At 40.4% G+C, this 17,935-nt stretch overlaps 1 protein-coding gene across 9 annotated transcripts in view; it reads right to left on the minus strand.

The window, feature by feature from the left end:
* The window catches only part of celf6 (CUGBP Elav-like family member 6), a 147,087-nt gene that overhangs the window by 45,747 nt on the left and 83,405 nt on the right, over window positions 1-17,935 (minus strand). For all 9 annotated transcript variants that reach the window (XR_004844137.2, XM_035914686.2, XM_035914472.2 and 6 more), the window contains exon 3: window positions 9,959-10,007. Coding sequence is in view for 8 of the 9 variants with exons in the window: in XM_035914686.2 (XP_035770579.1) it covers window positions 9,959-10,007 (49 nt within the window). In the remaining variant the exon portion in view is untranslated. The remainder of the gene's footprint in view (window positions 1-9,958; window positions 10,008-17,935) is intronic.

A 17,935-nucleotide genomic window follows, 5' to 3' on the forward strand; every position in this document is an offset into this window, starting at 1 on the left:
AGGGGGGCAATTACTTTTTCACATAGGTCACTTAGCGATGGTGGTGACTCTCAATGTGGACCCTTGAAAACCTAGTGAGAATCAATAAGTAATCAAATGGTAAATGGTAAATGGACTGGTTCTTATATAGCGCTTTTCTACTCTTTCTGAGCACTCAAAGCGCTGTACACAACTTGTACATTCACCCATTCACACCCATTCACACAAGCACATTTTTCTAAGTGCTTTCTAAGTAACATTCACACACACACATTCATACTCCGATGGATGCATCGGAGAGCAATTTGGGGTTAGTATCTTGCCCAAGGATATTTGGCATGCAGTCTGGGGAAGCCAGGGATCGAACCACCTTCCAACCAACCACCTTCCGATCAGTAGATGACCTGCTCTACCACCTGAGCTACAGCCACCCACAAATCAATAGGTTAAATCAATGATAGAATCAGAATTGCTAAATTCTGATCAGTTCTCATTCCTATTGTATATATTACATTGTCGCTGTTCAAAGTGCCACATAATATCATTAAGGAATTACATAAGATACTTTGCATTTAGAGGAACAAATTCAATTAGTTAAAAAAATATATACAAAATTAAAATTAATTTAGAAAAAAAGAAGAAAAAAAGTGTTTTGTAATACCATAAAACATGGAGGTCTGGAAATTTTAGATTTTAGCTGCTAAATAACTTATTTTAAATTAAAAGGATTAATGAGTACCCAAAAAAACAAGCAAAGTATTGAGTATTTTCTCCTGTTTAATGTGGTTGAAGGTATTAGATAGTTATTTCTCTGTTGTTAAGAGTCAAATTAGGTTGGCAAGGTTGCATAAACAAACACTAAAAACTTGGTTATTTTGCTTACAAGCACAACTTCTCCCTACACAGGTACTTAATATGTAGTTATGACAAAACAGAAAACTACATGCTGTATATCATAAAATCTAATATGTGTTAAAATTGACTTTTTAACTCCTGCAGGTGCCTGACTTATCTCTGTAGATAGGAAAACTTTAGGCTAGTAATTGATTTTCTCTAATAATGTTGCTTTTGTTTGCTTTAAAGCAGGTTTCTGATGTCAATACCTGGGTTTTTTCTGACTGTTCCACAAAATCACCTAGTAGCGCTTTGTATTCCTCCAAATGTCACTTATATGTCCAGTCATTGCAGAAGAATCAGATTATTTATGTAGGTGGCATAACCTAGAGTTTCACTGAAAGTCTGAGGTGTATAACAGGAACAGCACAGTCCCTTGTGGAGCTGCTGTACTACACATCACTAAATCAGACAAAACACTGGCCAGTCTCACATACTGGGGCCTGTCTGTCAGGCAGTCAGTAATCCACAAGATGTGGGGAAGGTTGCTTGACATTTCATGTAGCTTCTCCCTCAGTAGCTGCTACTGTAGGAGAAGATACATAAGCTACATAAAATGTGATAGTGTTGAACACACTTGAGAAATCAGAGAAGATAATTCTATTTTATTCTATCATATATATATATATATATATATATATATATATATATATATATATATATATATGTATATATATATATATATATATATATGTATATATATATATACACATACACACACACAAATATACATATATATATATATATATATATATATATATCTCCGCGCTAACTCGCTAATGGAGGTTTTATATATATATATAACCTCCATTAGCGAGTTAGCGCGAATCACCCTGTGCGTGGAGGGGGTTATGGCGTTAATATTATTTTAACGAGATTAATGCGGACAGCACTAATATATATATATATTAGGGGTGCAACGATACTCGTATCAATATTGAACCGTTCGATACTGTGCTTTCGGTTCGGTACGAACAATATCGAACAATACAAAATTTTTAATTTATTTCATCAACTTTTCTTCTGACGATGCTGTCTGTGTTGAGAGCTCAGTGGATCTGCGTTCGACTACTCCACCTAGGCTGCACTGTCGAGCGCAGATCCACTGAGCGCAGCACAAGCTAGCAAGACAGAAGCTAAGCTCATTGCAACATGGCAAATTGAACCTCCCCCACCCTCATTCAGATCTGGCCTTTGGAACTATTTTGGTCTTCATGTGAAGTATGACCCTGAAGGTAAGCGCGTCATGGACAAAAGTAAAACAGTATGTCGGATGAGCCACGCAATGCTCAATTACATGGGTGGGAACTAGTGTGTTAGCGCAGTTTGCTCGTTAACATGTTGCCGTACAGCCCCACGCACGGGGCGATCCGCGGTAGCTCGATTTGCCGTGTTGTGGCGTTAACGTCAGTTCAGATTCACGCTGACAGCACTAGTGTGAACACAATGAATATGACTGCACATTTACGCCGACATCATCCTAGTGCAAAGACAAGTGGAAGCAGACAAAAACAACAAGCACGCATGCTACAAACTTTACAGAGTCATTTAGACAGCCGTTAGCACATGATTCTCCTTATGGGGACCTGATATGTTTAATATGCTGCTGAGAATATAGCCCAGAAGAAGCGTATAGTATAGCTTTTATTTTGGAAAGAGACATTTCTCTGTAATAAACTCTCTTTTCCAAAGATGAGTGATTTCTTGATCAGATAGATTTATTTTTTTATTACTTTGTTGTTTCAGCAACATTAAATTTTAAAACTGTACTTTTGAGTTAAAATATATATTTATAATTTTAATAAATGACAAATTAAAAAAGCATGAACATGCGAAAAAATATCGAACCATGACACCAAAGTATCAAACCGAACTGTGAATTTTGTGTATCGTTACACCCCTAATATATATATATGTGTGTGTGTGTGTTACCTTGCCTGTGACATAGATCCAGTAATGTTGCTACCCAAGCCTTCCTCTTAATGTGAGTGAGAGATACATAACTGAAGCCCATGTTGACGTGGATGTTTGGGCCATTAAGGAACCAAGATATACTGATAAAAAGTAGACTACTGGAAGAACGCAAACATGTACAAGGACTGTCAATATGGACTTGATAGAATGCTAGCATCCCAGCTGATCCAGTGAGACAGGTTATAAGGAACACATGTAGGAACAACGAATGAGCAGAGAATTAACACTGACACTTAAAATACCAAGAAACACTTGGAAGCTCAGTGTAATAATATCATTTAATGAATGTTAATATCAGAGCTGGAGATCCAGGGGCTACAGTGCAGTGGGAACAACAGACAGCTTAGTAGAAGAGAGCAGTGGAAGTGAACTAGATGATGCCCAGCCCCTTGCAATGACAGATGCATCTACTGAGCTGAGGATGAAGATCATTGCAGAATTCAAAGCTATCAACTCAACCTCAAATTATCCACCCAACTAAGAGTACAACACCCCTGTCTCACTAACAAAGTCCCATCAGAGGAGATGCTTGCAGATGTGAATACTGCCCTATGCACCATCTCCACTACCAGTATCAGTGAAACCAATGGAGCTCATATATTCCTCTCCCACAGTAATCCTAGGAGCACTTGGAGCACTTACACTTATTAAGGATGTATGTAGGAGAAAGCAACCATAGAGAAAATAAAAAGGCTGCATGCCAAAATCAGGAAAGGCTGGAAGAATGTTAGAGGGTTAACTGAGGTGCAGAAAGCCACCATGAGTGACAGATCCTTAATGAAAAAAGAGGTACCACACGATTCTACAACGGAGGCTCTAGAAACTACCAAACAAAGGCTCAAAGTCCACTAGACGGAAGAGACTCACCAGAAAAGAAGAGGCCAAGAGAATAATTGACCTGTTCTCCAATGAGCCATCCAGGGTGTATTCTCAGCTATAAGGGAATAACATAACAAGTATAGACCCTCCCACCAGTACTGTTGAAACTGTATAAGCAATACAGAAAGAAAATCTGTGTGAAAGAGATGGCACACAACACTAACACCAAGTGGCTGGTGGATCTAAGAGCAGACTTAAGAGCACACCACAACAACCTGCGAGAACAAGAGCCAGTCCACATAACAAAGAATCCTGATCCAAAGGATCCCAACAAGGGCATGATACCATCAAACTGGCCATTTAATTGTCTCTGTACAATATGGAAGCTCCGCATTGACCAGGCTGAGTTGGCACATGAGTCAATTGGCCACCCACCAAAGTTTGCTGCCTCCCACGTCCACGGATAAAACTGTTTTGAATAAATGTGATGGCGAATGATTATTTTTGTTTTGTACCTGCAAATAGTTGGTTTTGAAAAAAAATGAAGGTATCTGTGGGGTATTTGAAATTTCAAAAATCTTATTTCCAGTGAAAGGACTACTGACCTAATTGCTTGATAATATTTGTTTACCATACTATTTACAAGTATTTGATCCATATCATGTTGCAGAATTGGGCTGGTGCCAATCCCTGGACAGATCACTGGTGCATCTCATGGGCAACATAGAGACAGGCAACAGTTCACAATCTTACAATATATAATTGTTACTTGTCTTTCCTGATTAAGTTTGCTGTTAAAGTTAACTCCATTATAGGAAAGTGAATCTTAAGTTACTTCTGCTCAGCTCTGCTGAGAAAGCAGCGATTACAGCGATGGTTGGGACTTCCAGTCAAGGAAATTAACTACGTACATAATTAACTATGTACATAATTATCTTCTTTCTGTCTCTTTGCCATATTCTTCAAGTAACCTATATTTGACAACAGCATAATAAAACTGGAAATTCTGTTTTTGGTGTGCCACCCCAGTGTTTTTGGGGACCCCTATAAGGCCACCCGTATGAAAGGAATTCTGGAGGAGCTCCTGCCTGGATTGACTACAGGAAAGCCTACGACACAATCCCCATACATGGATACTTTAGAGCTTGGGATTGTACAAGGCTAATGCACTGATAACATTCATCAGGACCTTAATGGGACTGTGGAAGACAACACTGGAGGCTAACTCTAGAGCAATTGCACAAGTTATCATTAAGTATGAATACAGATATAGATTCAGGAGTGGAGTAACCATAACCCAAATCCGGTACATGACCCATGCTTTACACCAGAAGTGAGACAGTCATCAACTCACTGATGCACCTCACCAGGCAGGATCAGTGATATATGGACACACCTGAAGCCCATACATTTCTCTTAAATAACTTTAGGACATAATAATCTTTAAGGTAAGGTTATGTTAGACTAGATGTAATTTCCTGTGTTATTATATTGCAAGAAATGTAAATATTTAATGTGTGAATATCAATATGTGAATCATATTCTGATTATACATTAAGATTTTTGTCAGACTTCTAATCAGCAGAAAAAATTGGGGTTTGGGGATTTTGCATAAAGGGATATACATAAAGTATTAATATATAGAATGTAAACAACCTGAAAATGCTTCATTTCACCTTTCACATTTCAATGTTGATAGTGTGTATGGATATAATGTCTGAGGTTTTTGTTTGATGGGATTTGATCATATTTCTATGTCAACATTAGGGCTAAATGTATTTAGTTGTTTTTTGTTTTGGTTTGGGTTTTTTTAAACATGCCTATCTTAAGATTAACTTGGACCAAATCTAACAGCCCAATTTTCAGAAACCATAAAAACATCCATGGATATCTGGTACTTAATGGGAAAAACTCAAAAATAAATTGAACAGCCAAAAATAGCAATCCCACATGAGGCTTGAATTTCTCCTCTTTGGGCATATTTCTTTATTTAACAACATAATATTCTGAATTGGTACTCTCCACATTGGAAAACGATGCTAAATGGATACCCAGTATGTCACAAATATCACAACAAACATTTCTAACCAAGCATCGGTGTCTGTTGAGATAGGGAATATGCATGCGTTTACTTCAAAGGCCTCATTCTATATCTGACACGTTTCATTCCTACCCGGTTACCAGACATAGTTAGACCCCATTCCAGAGCAAAATAATGTGGAACCACACACTAAACCTCTCTGCTGTTGGTCCCTATTTGATGTGTACAAGTGGATTATCCAGTATAGTGAGGTACTAAATGGAATAATCAGGGGAGAACAAACATCTAAATTGTCAGCATATCAGGCATGATGGTACATGATGCAGGCTTTGTATTTGTGAACACATTACTTATGCCACTGGAGCTGTCACATCTATTTACCTGATGGGGGTAGGGGGGGTAGCTTTAAATGCCGTTATGCATGATCAAAAAATAACACAGAACGATCAAGAAAACCTGAGAGAAATTAACTGTATACAGTATCCTAAAAGCTAGGCCATTCAGTCGGTGCCTTGAAACCTAAAATTAAAACAGAATAACTGACTTTGATGGAAATCCCACATATTAACTGCTAACAGGAATCTTTTTTTTTGGCACAATTCTTTCCAGAGGCACAGGGGGATCTTTTGGGTTCATTTGCATGTAAAGTGGTGCATGTTCCGTCTGTGGGTATGAGGTGCCTCCAGACACCCCCTCCCTTGTAGCCCGCCTGACTGACTCAGTGAGCAGCCCTCACTCGTCCCAACCTGCTGGGCTGGGGCACAACAGCGCAGCACAAAACATCTTAAGGTCCTGTCAATCTCTCCACTGGCCAACTGAGGACAGCCTTCTGAAGAGCAGCAGGTTGGCAAGGACAAACACGAGCCATTCACAAAGACTCCCCTCAGCCAGACAGACAAAAGGCATGGACAAGATATTAAAAAGGTTCACATAGGGTTGCTGAGTATTAAGTGCAGGGGTGGAAATTATTCTGACACTGTATAAGTTTCCAATATGAGAAAAGTATGGAGAGCTAAGATGTGTAGACAAATGTACTGAGTGGCACTTTGTGAAAAAGTCGATGTTGATGGATGTTGATGGAGGTTGCTGGGCATTTCAAGAGAGTGTTGAAACCATCTTATCAGAGTTAATAAAAGGAGAGGGTGTCGCTGGATGACCCATCATCTTTCTTCTCATCAGTGTGGTCTCCAGTCTCACAGCAGTGGCTAGAGGAGTGGGACCTGGCTCGAAGATTGTGTTTAGATAATGGCCATCTCCAATCATAGATAATCTGGCCCCATCTTTTCTTCACAGACACAGCAGCAGACAAGGTCAGGGGGAAAAAGATTCCTGGCGAGGCAAGGCGGAGATAGGGATGGGGCGGCTCTGAGATGATTTACTGCTGAGATTCACTCAGCTGCCTCCATCACCCTCCGTTAACTTTCTCATCCTGTCGTCTCTTCCCCTCTTGCTCTTTTTGTCTTCCATCTCTCACTCTCTTGCATTTCTCTGTGGGCCTTGTACTGAATCCCCATTTCTGTATCACTTGCTTCTTCTCCTACTTTGCTCTGTTTTGCCAATGGTAGATGGACAAAGAAGGGTTAAAGTGGTTATACGGAAAGATCTATTGTAGAGATGCATTTTTCATTTTGGATTTTAAGTCAATTTTCTTGGGTTTCAAGTGCCTTTTCCTCCAATGACCACAGACCAATTGACAAAAAAACAAAAACAAAAAAACAGGGTGCCAAGTACATTCAAAGTACACTGAGTAAATTTTAAATTTGTGGAGACATAGTTGTCATAAGAGACTGATTAAAAGGTAGCTAAGCTCCCCTACAATGCTAAGCTCCTTCTTGAAAATCTAAGGAAAATATAAAGTAAGGCATGGGCCATTGTAATAGACAGCCAGAGAATGTGCTCTATGATCCACAGCAGTAGCCTATTGGCACTATGGTGTGGTGCTACCCCCCTACCAGCCATTTTTTGAGCACTGATTTTTATTTCTCCTCCTGACACTCCCATATCCCCAGGGAGAGGACGTCTCTCAGGGACACTGTGCACAAAAGAAGTGCTACCAGAGTCTCCAAATGGAGTAATGGGCCCTAATGTCTGCACAGGCACGTAATCGAGACCCTTCCACAAGTTCCCATGACAGATAATTGCTGATGTCTTGGTAGTGATAAATGTGACTCCATTCTAGAGGTGCAAATGTCCTGGTTCAGCCCTGGATTTGACAGTCTAAAGGCCCCACTGGGATTGGTGTACCTGACTGGTCCTGAGCCTTCCACAGATGACTCCCTCGCTACTTTCTCACTTTTAGTCAGCCCTAGCAGGGCTGTCTATTTTCCTTTAACCACAAGCCTTCATAGTAAATCTCATTTCATTGTCAGCCATGACTGTGGTTTACTTCCCTGGCCTGTCTGCTGACTTCCTGTTGCCATTAATGCTCAATATCTCTGTTGGGGCCTGTCTGCTCAGTCTTATTTCATTCTGTGCTGTGTCCTATCCTGTCCTCCTATATAGAAAGTTCATCTGACAGACTAGCAGGGGCAGCGTAAAAGCCTTCTGTATTTCATTCAGACTACCTGTTCATCTCCCTTCTCTTTCTGCAGAGAAAAGGGTAGTAATTGATATTGGGACCCATCCATCCTCCCCTCTTAAGCCGAGAGATCCAATTTATCTTGGTAAGAATGCCGATTGGCTCTCTCCCAGGCCTTGTCGGTCAGACTTTTCCTGTTTTTAGATGGCCGTTAATTAAAGTGCTGCCATGACAAAAATAAGATCTGCATGGGGGGGGTGCATGGCAATTGAAATGGCCCATCAGACTAACACTTGACCACATAAATCAGCAAAGTGACTCAGTGTAATCTGACCTAGGCAGTCTAAATCACCACTCTGAAATGAAAGCACGGGGCTGACACAGACCTGTTCGGTTAGATCAAATTCAGCCCACATAAATCTTTTTGTTTTAAACTTAATCTGCATTATTCTCAGTGATGTTAGTCAAAAGTGACTTTGGAATGATCTAGTCAATCACCATGAAAGTCAAATTAGCGATGATAGGAAGCTGTGCAAAAGAATCTGCACAATGTTAAAGCAGAATGTGATGTTTTGATATCACAATTCGTTAATTCATACCTTTTTGTACTAAGCAAAACACATATCCATTGAGTTCTACTGAAATGCTCACATCACATAATGGAAATCATTGAAAATGACTTAATTTAACTTTACACTGTTCCATTTATCAGTGCTATTATATGCTATTAACGAGGCAGATAAATTGATAGGAATATAGACAAGTAAGAAGACAGGTTAGTGAATAGGTAGGTAGATAAGATTCCCATGATGCATTGAGTTTTTCCTTTCCAGTCACCTTTCTCGCTCACTATGTATTAACAGACCTCTCTGCATTGAATCATATCTGTTATTAACCTCTGTCTCTCTTCCACAGCATGTCTTTTATCCTGTCTTTCCTTCTCTCACCCCAACCGGTCGCAGCAGATGGCCGCCCCTCCCTGAGCCTGGTTCTGTCGGAGGTTTCTTCCTGTTAAAAGGGAGTTTTTCCTTCCCACTGTCGCCAAAGTGCTTGCTCATAGGGGGTCATATGATTGTTGGGTTTTTCTCTGTATCATGAAGCGCCTTGAGGCGACTTTTGTTGTGATTTGGCGCTATATAAATAAAATTGAATTGAATTGAATTGAATAAGTCTATCTGAGGTAATGCAGAGTTTTCATAGAGTGATAGAAGGTGTTACTATCAACTACTGTAGTCATGCTCTTATTTTAGGATAAAACACATTATGGCTATACCACAAATGTTCCAAACGTCTTAGATCATGATATCTCAAAATGTTATTCGGACGTAGTGCTGAGGCAGTTGACATGTTTTTAAGTTCTGACTCATCTATGTATGTTTGGGCGATATTTTCCTCTTAATATTGACTTTAAAATCAGGAATAAAGATTCTTCCCTCCCTATTCTTTTCTATTTTCTCAATATTTTATTTTGTTCCATGCCTTTCTATCTTGTCTTTGAACTGCTCCCAGTGACTATAAACCTGAGAAAGCCCCTCTGCTGGCACAGACTGGAAGTCAATAGAAGCAAGTGACCTATATTACAGGCTAGTCTACTAACTCCTGGTGTTTTCTCAAGTGAGAGCAGACTATTAGGGATTACATGAGTGCTATTTCAGTGTATTTGTGTTTTTACATGTGTGTGTTTTCTAATGGGGGGGTGGGGGTGCAACAGAGACCAAGAGAAGGTTAATTACCTCCTCGTCCTTCGCTGTCAGCAGGTTTCACCTGGATGGGCCGGTTCATCTGGAGAGAAAGGGAAAGAAGTAGATGGAGAGAAAGAAAGAGTGAGAAGAAAGAAAAGGGAAATCCCACGTTAGCTGGAAACCATATAAGGTGCAAGATGTTGCAATGTTCCTGGTGTTAATGTCCTGAGTTTGTCCTCCTCTGTTAGCTAAACACAAAAATCAAATGGTGAAGATGGCATAAAAAGAGATAAATCTGTCCAGTACTCCATGCCAGCATGTTTAATTAATCCAGGGCACTGCCTCTAGAGATGCCTGAATTCCCCTCACAGTTCAGCAGAATTAGCACTTTTCAATGACGGAGCCACACTGGGTGTCAGATGGCACTTGGAGATTAATGCCATTACATCAGCCACTCCCAGCCCCACCGGGAGAGGTCCTTTCTGGCTGGCCCTTGCTCTTCCTGTCCCCTCCTGGCTCCAGACTCCCAGTCACCAGCTATATCCTGCTCATTCCTGACCCTCAGCAATCCCTCTTTTCTGCCTGCATCCCCCCCTCCCCTTTCGCATCTCTACCCAGGAGCCCTTTTGTGACTTACAACCAATATGCTACTGGTCTGGTCAGCCAACTCCACCCTTCCCAAGCACCCTCCTTGTGCTACAGCCTCCGAACGGCATAGCTATGAGCTTCTGAAAGGTTAACAGTAGGGAATTAATAATTAATAATTTTTGTTATATATATAAATATATAAATATATATATACACACACACACATATTAAAAGCTGCCTGCCATGAATAAAACTTCCCCAGGTTTTTTTCTCCCTGGAGTTTGAATACTAATACAGAAAATCACTTGATCTAGTGTTACAGATCTCTAAAATACAAATAACATCCCCCTATTCCTCTGTAAAAAAGGTGAGTGGTTTTAAGCCCCCGAAGACCCTTATTTATTGAGGCTACCTACGCACATAATATTTGGCATTGTATTGTATTTTTATTTTTGGCGTTGAGTTTTCTGTTTGTTTTGTTTTTTTTCCAGACTTCAGTTGGCCATCTTTCTAACTAGGCCATGCAGACAGGTCCAACATGAGAGTGCCAGTGAATGGCACAGAGTACTGCCCACTCAGATCAGTCAGCTAGGGCAGGATAGTGGGTGTTGTGGCCCTCAGGCAACACAGCACTTGACAGCAGTTGACATGAGCTCAGACCTTGGTTGAATATAGACTTGGTGGACACGTATAGACAACTGTATACATGGTGACACTCCTGGGACGTAATGTGCTCTCGAAGCAATATGTTGCGACACTGGAACAAAGCTTTGTAAAATGACAGAGGCATCACAAGGCTTGCCCATGGAGCTGTTCACAGATGCACACACAGAGAAAAAAGAGAGTGAGCGAAAGACAGAGACCAGAGCAACCAAATAAATATGTTAAGTTGTTGCTAATTGGAGTAACAAAATTTCATATTATATATTCATGGAGTATGCGTTCCTCCTGGAGCATAGCCATCCAGCAGATGGCCAGAAATGCAAAGATCAGTTTTTACTCGATGCCCTTATGCTTTGTACTCACTTTTTTCAAGTGTTGGTGTGAGATAATTTGATAAATCACTGCGATAATTTGCACTCTTTCTTCTGTTGACAAACGCAGTCCCTCAGCATAAATGTTCTCAATTCAAAAAATATCATTTTCTTCTTCTTCTAGGCTACATCCATTGTTCTGTGGGAGCCTGGTTCACTGAGACTCTTCACTGAAGGAATAAATTTGGAATCCTGCAATTTTGTGTGATAGGCGCCCATGTGAGTCCCCGTGATTACATTCACATGTAAATCTTACATAAAGTTCAGGAGAGGTAAAGTATTGATATGCGAGTCTGCTATTGCCAGAAAGTTATTTAGAGTTAAGCTAAGGTGTGGTGTGTACATTTGCAAGTTGTTGGAGGTGAGGTTTTGGGGTTTTTTGAGGGCAGAAATGGTCTCACATAAGAGGTTTAGGGTAGCCTGAATTCCCGAGATCCACGCCCAGTGATCAGTCAGCTTCCAGGTTTTAAATGGAAGCGACTGGTCAGGAGGCTTCATTAGTAGCCCCAGAGCCACTGCAGCAACAAGAGTCATTAAGCAGCCCAAAGTACACTTGGAGTTGCTAGGAAACCAAGTGGAGGTGGCCAGAAGGCAGGCAAGGCAAGCTGGCTGTTGGTCTGTAGGCATTTAGCCAACCAATTGGCACGCTTTTCTTTCTTCTTATTATTTTTTTTTTTACTTCATCCAAGGAGGTCACAGTAAGAAAGAAGGGAAAAAGAGAGATTTCTCAACCCCCACCTTCAAGCATGCCCCACTTTCATGTCCCTTTTTAGTGACTGTGACAATGAGTTTTCGAGGGAGTCTGTTGCAACTTCTGCTCCAGCTCCCTGCCAAATTATGGAATTCTTTTTTTTTTTTTTTTTGCCAAACTTTGTGGTTGTGAGTGGTGCTCACTTGCATATGGCTGGAGTTAAGATGTTTGCTTCTCTGAGCTACTTTATAGTGTCCTCTGCATACATTTTCTTGAGGGAAAACAGAATGTTTCCAGCTTGCTACACAGAAATTGTAAAATTCAACTTTACTTTTATCTTCACTCCCTTTCTCTCACATACTGTGACACACACACAGGAGCACAAAAGTCTTGGGGCTCAATAACAGCAGGTGGCTTAGGTGACATTTTAATCCCTTATTACTGAGTGCAGGATTAGCCAACAGATCAAGGCAGAGTTAATTATATGAATTCATCAGAGGCTGGGCGAAGAGGCTGCCTGCTTTCCCCTTGGGCCAAGACCCACCCCCACCCCACCACCCACCTTTTGCGTGCACACACACACACACGCACACAGAAACACTGAGAAAGATGACAAGTGACGTTCTGTATGTCTGAGAAGCTAGCTAGTTCCTTATTAGCACTGCAGTGGCAGGAAGCTAAGATAACACATACAGTGGAGCCTCCAGAGATGCTGTAAGACAAATGATATCTACTACCTTCCCATTGGGCCCTGTGAAATGAACTGCGTAGACTTTCGAGGGGAAGACTACAAGCTTTCATCCTGCAGACATGTGGCTGCTGAGGCTGAAAGGAGTTCAACCACCCCCCGTCTTGCTTTATCTTTGTCTCTCCCTGCCCCTTTGGCCTCCAAAACCAATATGCTTCCCACCACAGCCCCTTAATGGGTTGATCAATGCTGACAAATAGGCAGCTCATGCTGACTTGCCTGGGAACTCACAGCTATGTGCCTGTGTGCTACTGCACTTAGAGAACCCATCTCTCTTTCTCCTCAACTCTTTTTTTGTCTTTTTCTGTTACTAACTTTTTTTCTGTCCATATTTTCCCATTTGTCCATATTTCCTTTCTGTTCATATTTTCTTTATGCATAGAGATCCATTGTTTCAGTTCTAATCTCCAGGAGTGAGTCATACTGTTATGATGAGTAAAAGTCATCTGAAATCGCAAAGGGTTGGACCAAGTATGGAAGAGAGAAACTTGCTTACATTTTTTAACTAAAGGATAGTATATTTCAGAGTGTACACTTGTGTATTTGTGTGTACATTCACTTAAGAATATCTGTCTTTAGCCGGTGTGTCTGATTGATAACAGTGCAGTGGGGGAAAAGACAGACAAGGACACCACTGGCACTTGACCATGTTTCACTATGGTATGTGAATACCACAGCTCACAAAGCAGCCAAGAATAAATTCTATCTATCAGATGCTCTACATACAAATATTGCTCTCTTAGAATAAGTGCTCACACTTGGAATAAGTGCTCATACTTGGAATAGTGTGAACACTTAAACACTTCAGCCATTCTTGAGTCCCCTTGACTGATTCTTTAACTTCTTTCCTGGTTTTTAAATAACTAACATTACTAAATATTAAGAGGACGTCTGATGAACATTTCATCTGTAAGCTGAAATACTTTATCTCAGTTGTTACCTACAACTTAGGCTACCAAACAGCTGGAAAGTATCCAAATGATTAATCGTCCAACTTTGATAATTTGATAAAGACATTCTAATCAGCTACGAAAACTTGACAAACTTAAACATCAACATGATGTAAAACTTTGCGCACCAGACAGGAATTAACTACTCAAGTCACAAATTTAATCAATTCCAATTCTTTCTGATGCAGAATGAGTGTTAGTGTTGGCTTAAACTCCCAAAAAACGTCCTTATAATGCAGCTGGTGTAATAAACAAAAAGTTGCTAAACAAAAGGCACTTTGCTGAATCCATAAAATGAAAGTTAATTCCAAACTATAGTTTCATAAGGCTGCAATGAAATATTTCCATATTGAGCTTAATTTTAATGATACATTTACAACACCCAGTGGAATCATTGCGTCATATACACATGATGCAAAATGAAACCAGATCCAGGCACACCTGCTCGTTTCGTTCTTCAGTAAGCATCCACGCTTGACAGTTGCTTTGGGTGAATTGGGATATTTATAGAAGAAGGTGTGGTGATGAATCATTACCTCTTCAGTCAGTTACATTACTCATCTCATAACTTTTAAACAGCTGTGCCAATCACGGTGGCACTGATGAAAGTGGCTCACCAAATGAAAGGAAGAGTCCAGACCGAAAAAGAAAAATCTTCTTGTCCAGAAGGTGCAGAGTGGCAACCTTATAATAAATGCAATTCATCTTCATATTCAGGGTGCAAAGCCCAGATGATAAACCTCTATTTGATTTTTTTTTTTTTTTTTTACCCTTTATAGAGATATCGAATGACGGTTCATTATTTTTTCAATCTGTCATAAAAGCACAGTTGTATTGTAAAAGAGACTGATCTGTTTTATAACCAACCTGTATATGCAGTGTAAAATGACTTGGATTGTCATTCTGGTTCTTTTCACTTTGTTTGATTTAGAAAATTAACAAAGTTAGACTCATTTAGTTTTGGCTGCTTTTGAATGTTCTAAAAAAAAACCCACAACTGCCAAAAGTGTGATTGAGCATTGCCCCTTTTAAGCCGTACATAAACGAGCAATTTCCCACAAACTCCTGTTTGCATGACTTCTACTAGAAAATTGTGCAAATGTTTTCCTGTCTAAAACAAATAAATTACTTTAACTAAAACAACAATTACACCCACATTTCTGCTCTACTACATTACATTGTTCATCACATCTACAAATCAAGCTCGATTGTGTTTTTAATGTGTTGTAAGTGCATAAACAAAAAGAAAAAAGTGTAATACACACTGACCTGTTGAAACTGGAATAACTGCATCATTCAGGTATTGTCTCACTGTGACACCGTGGATTTAAAGGAAGATCTTTAAAGAGGATCAGTGAGAATTAATGTAGTGTCTTATGACACTTATGACTGAATGAAGTGTCTTAGTAAGATGTTCGGCCAACATGTGCTGCCAAAAAAGATTCACTGTCTTGTCATTGATTCTGCACGTATATGAAAGTCTAATAGAGGGATGGAGCACCTTTATTCCAAAAGATAATTCCATGTTTGGTTTGTTGATGAGTGCTGTCTGACACGTCAGTCCAAAAAGTAGTTTAATTAGAGTTCTGTTAATTGGCAAAGACACAGCACACAATTCATAGATTTTTCATTTTTATCCACCCATTCAGTGAGGTCTCTTTGCCTATTAAAGAAGGTTATGCAAACCTGCAAGGGACCACTTCCATTAGGACAAAAATATTTTGGGGTTGGCTTTTTTGGTCTTTTTTTCAGAGGACAAAGACATTCACTCAGAACAGCTTTGTATTGATTTCTAAGCAGGAAATGAGCATAAACCATGCAAGCTAAAAGCTCCACATAGTATAACAGAGGCTGTACCACGGTTTCAGGGTTTTCCTTAAATATGTCCCCAACATAGTGATTTTTTTGTTCTTGTTTTTGTTTTTACTATTGTTCATGCAACAACTGCATAATGTCAAACCTCGCCACAGTCAAATGTTACAAATGAATAACAAAATAGAAAAAATAATATTGACACCGGTTAATTAATTCGTCCTTGCTGTTATTTCATCTCCATTCAAGTCATCAGGGATCATTATCTTGATAAGCCATCCATTGTTTGATGCCTCTCATTATCATTCAGCAGTTTCGCCGTCAGTGAATTCATTGGAGCTGTTGATGCCGTTTACAGCCTTTTAAGCTCAATTAAAGATGCTTAATGCAGACTGACTTTTCTTACAGAACCCACAAAGAGCCATAGGCACTGGTTGAGACAGAGGCTCTTGATTACAAAATGAAATGTACAGACCATTATTAGGCCGATATATATGCCCTGTCTTCTGTCATTAATATTAGTGCCTTTTGAGGTTCAGAGAATTGTGGTTAAGTAATCTGTTTCAGTGAGTGGAACTGACATCTCTGTTAACAGTGTGGTTTTGTTTGTTTGTATGTTTTCTGATTTTTAATAGATAATTTTTTCTTCCAGTATGTGCTCTGTGGAAGCCCTAATGAAAACTGAAATTCCACACAAGACAAAGTGTCTAGCTAAAATTAAACATCTACATATTTAATAGTTTTTACATTCTCAGTATGCATTATACTAACGTTCAAAGTCCTCTTCTTCACCTTGAATTACAAACATTATGTCACTGTAGGCCTCATTTTCAAACCAGATGTTGCACTGGCTGCACTATACCTGCCCAAATTACTGTTTCCATCATGCATCACTCACACGTCAGGACATTCTGTCTGTGTGGAGGGAAAACAGGCCCAGCACAGCGGGAATGATTCCTCTCTTAAATTGGAGTTCACAGTGACCTCCCCGTGAGGCCAGTGAGCCAAGAGAGGTTGGTTCTTCCTTGTGGGTTGGAGGGAGATGGGTTAGAGCTAAAGTGATCACACCCTGCCTGTCTCCCTTGAAAACACATGAAGGAGGGCTGTGTCTGCCTCACTGTGAGGACGAGGGAGAAAGGGTGCTGACAGCTGAGCAGAGGGTTGCTGGCGGTGAAATGTGGCCTATTTTTAGCTTTGAGTCTGAGCTCCTATTTAAAGACTAGGTACTGAGGGTCAGTTTGGGAAGAAAAGGGGGCATCAACGGCAAAAAAGTTTCTTCAGTCTAGCTAACACAGTAATCCCTGGTGTTATGCTGCAGTATCTTAGGAAAACATCTTTGTATTTGTGTTTTGTCTCTGTAATCTCTCTCTAGTTCTCCATAATTACCTGGCAATTGATTCTCTCCTGGAGCGAGGTTTTTGCTTTTAATTTATCTCTATGAATCCGGTATTGGCTCTTTGGTCCTGTGAGAGTCCCGGCTGAACATCTGAACCAATCTATACCACACTGCCCTGCTTTGCCTGGTCCAACCCAATCTAGTCTTGGGGACTGTAGCCCTGACAGCATTCATAATAGATCTGTTCTCCTATTCTGTTTTTCTGTTTTACCGTATCAAAAGGTCTCCTCTGGAGCAGGGACAGAGGTAGACACAGACAGAAAGTGGATGAGAAATCGAGCTATCACACCATCCTCTGCTCCATAAAGCCACTGTTCTTCCTCTGACTGTAGATGGATTGCTGTGTAGATCACTCCAACCAATGGCCAGTACGCTATATTACATTTATTCCTCCACCTTTTTTCCTCTGCCCGTGGATTTAGGGGGGTGGAAAGAAGGACAGGGGGAGTTGGCTAGAGGTGCATCAGAAGGTGGGGAGTGGGGGGGTGACAATTCAACACAGTGAGACAAGACTAACAAATTAGTCAAAGTGACAGGGAGTTTTATGAGGTCTGCTCTTGTGAGGCGACTGCTGCTCTCTCCCCTCTCTTTCCCTCTCTCTTTCACTGGGCTGCAGGGACATTACCGGGGCCATGTGTGTGTGTGTGTGTGTGTGTGTGTGTGTGTGTGTGTGTGTGTGTGTGTGTGTGTGTGTGTGTGTGTGTGTGTGTGTGTGTGTGTGTGTGTGTGTGTGTGGGGGGTACATACTGGAGCATTTCAAAAGGAAAACAGTAATGAAAAAAAAACTGGTGAATGAGGAGAAACTAGAA

This window comes from Neolamprologus brichardi, chromosome 1, assembly GCF_056152115.1.
Source record: "Neolamprologus brichardi isolate AB-2024 chromosome 1, ASM5615211v1, whole genome shotgun sequence".
NCBI lineage: Eukaryota > Metazoa > Chordata > Actinopteri > Cichliformes > Cichlidae > Neolamprologus > Neolamprologus brichardi.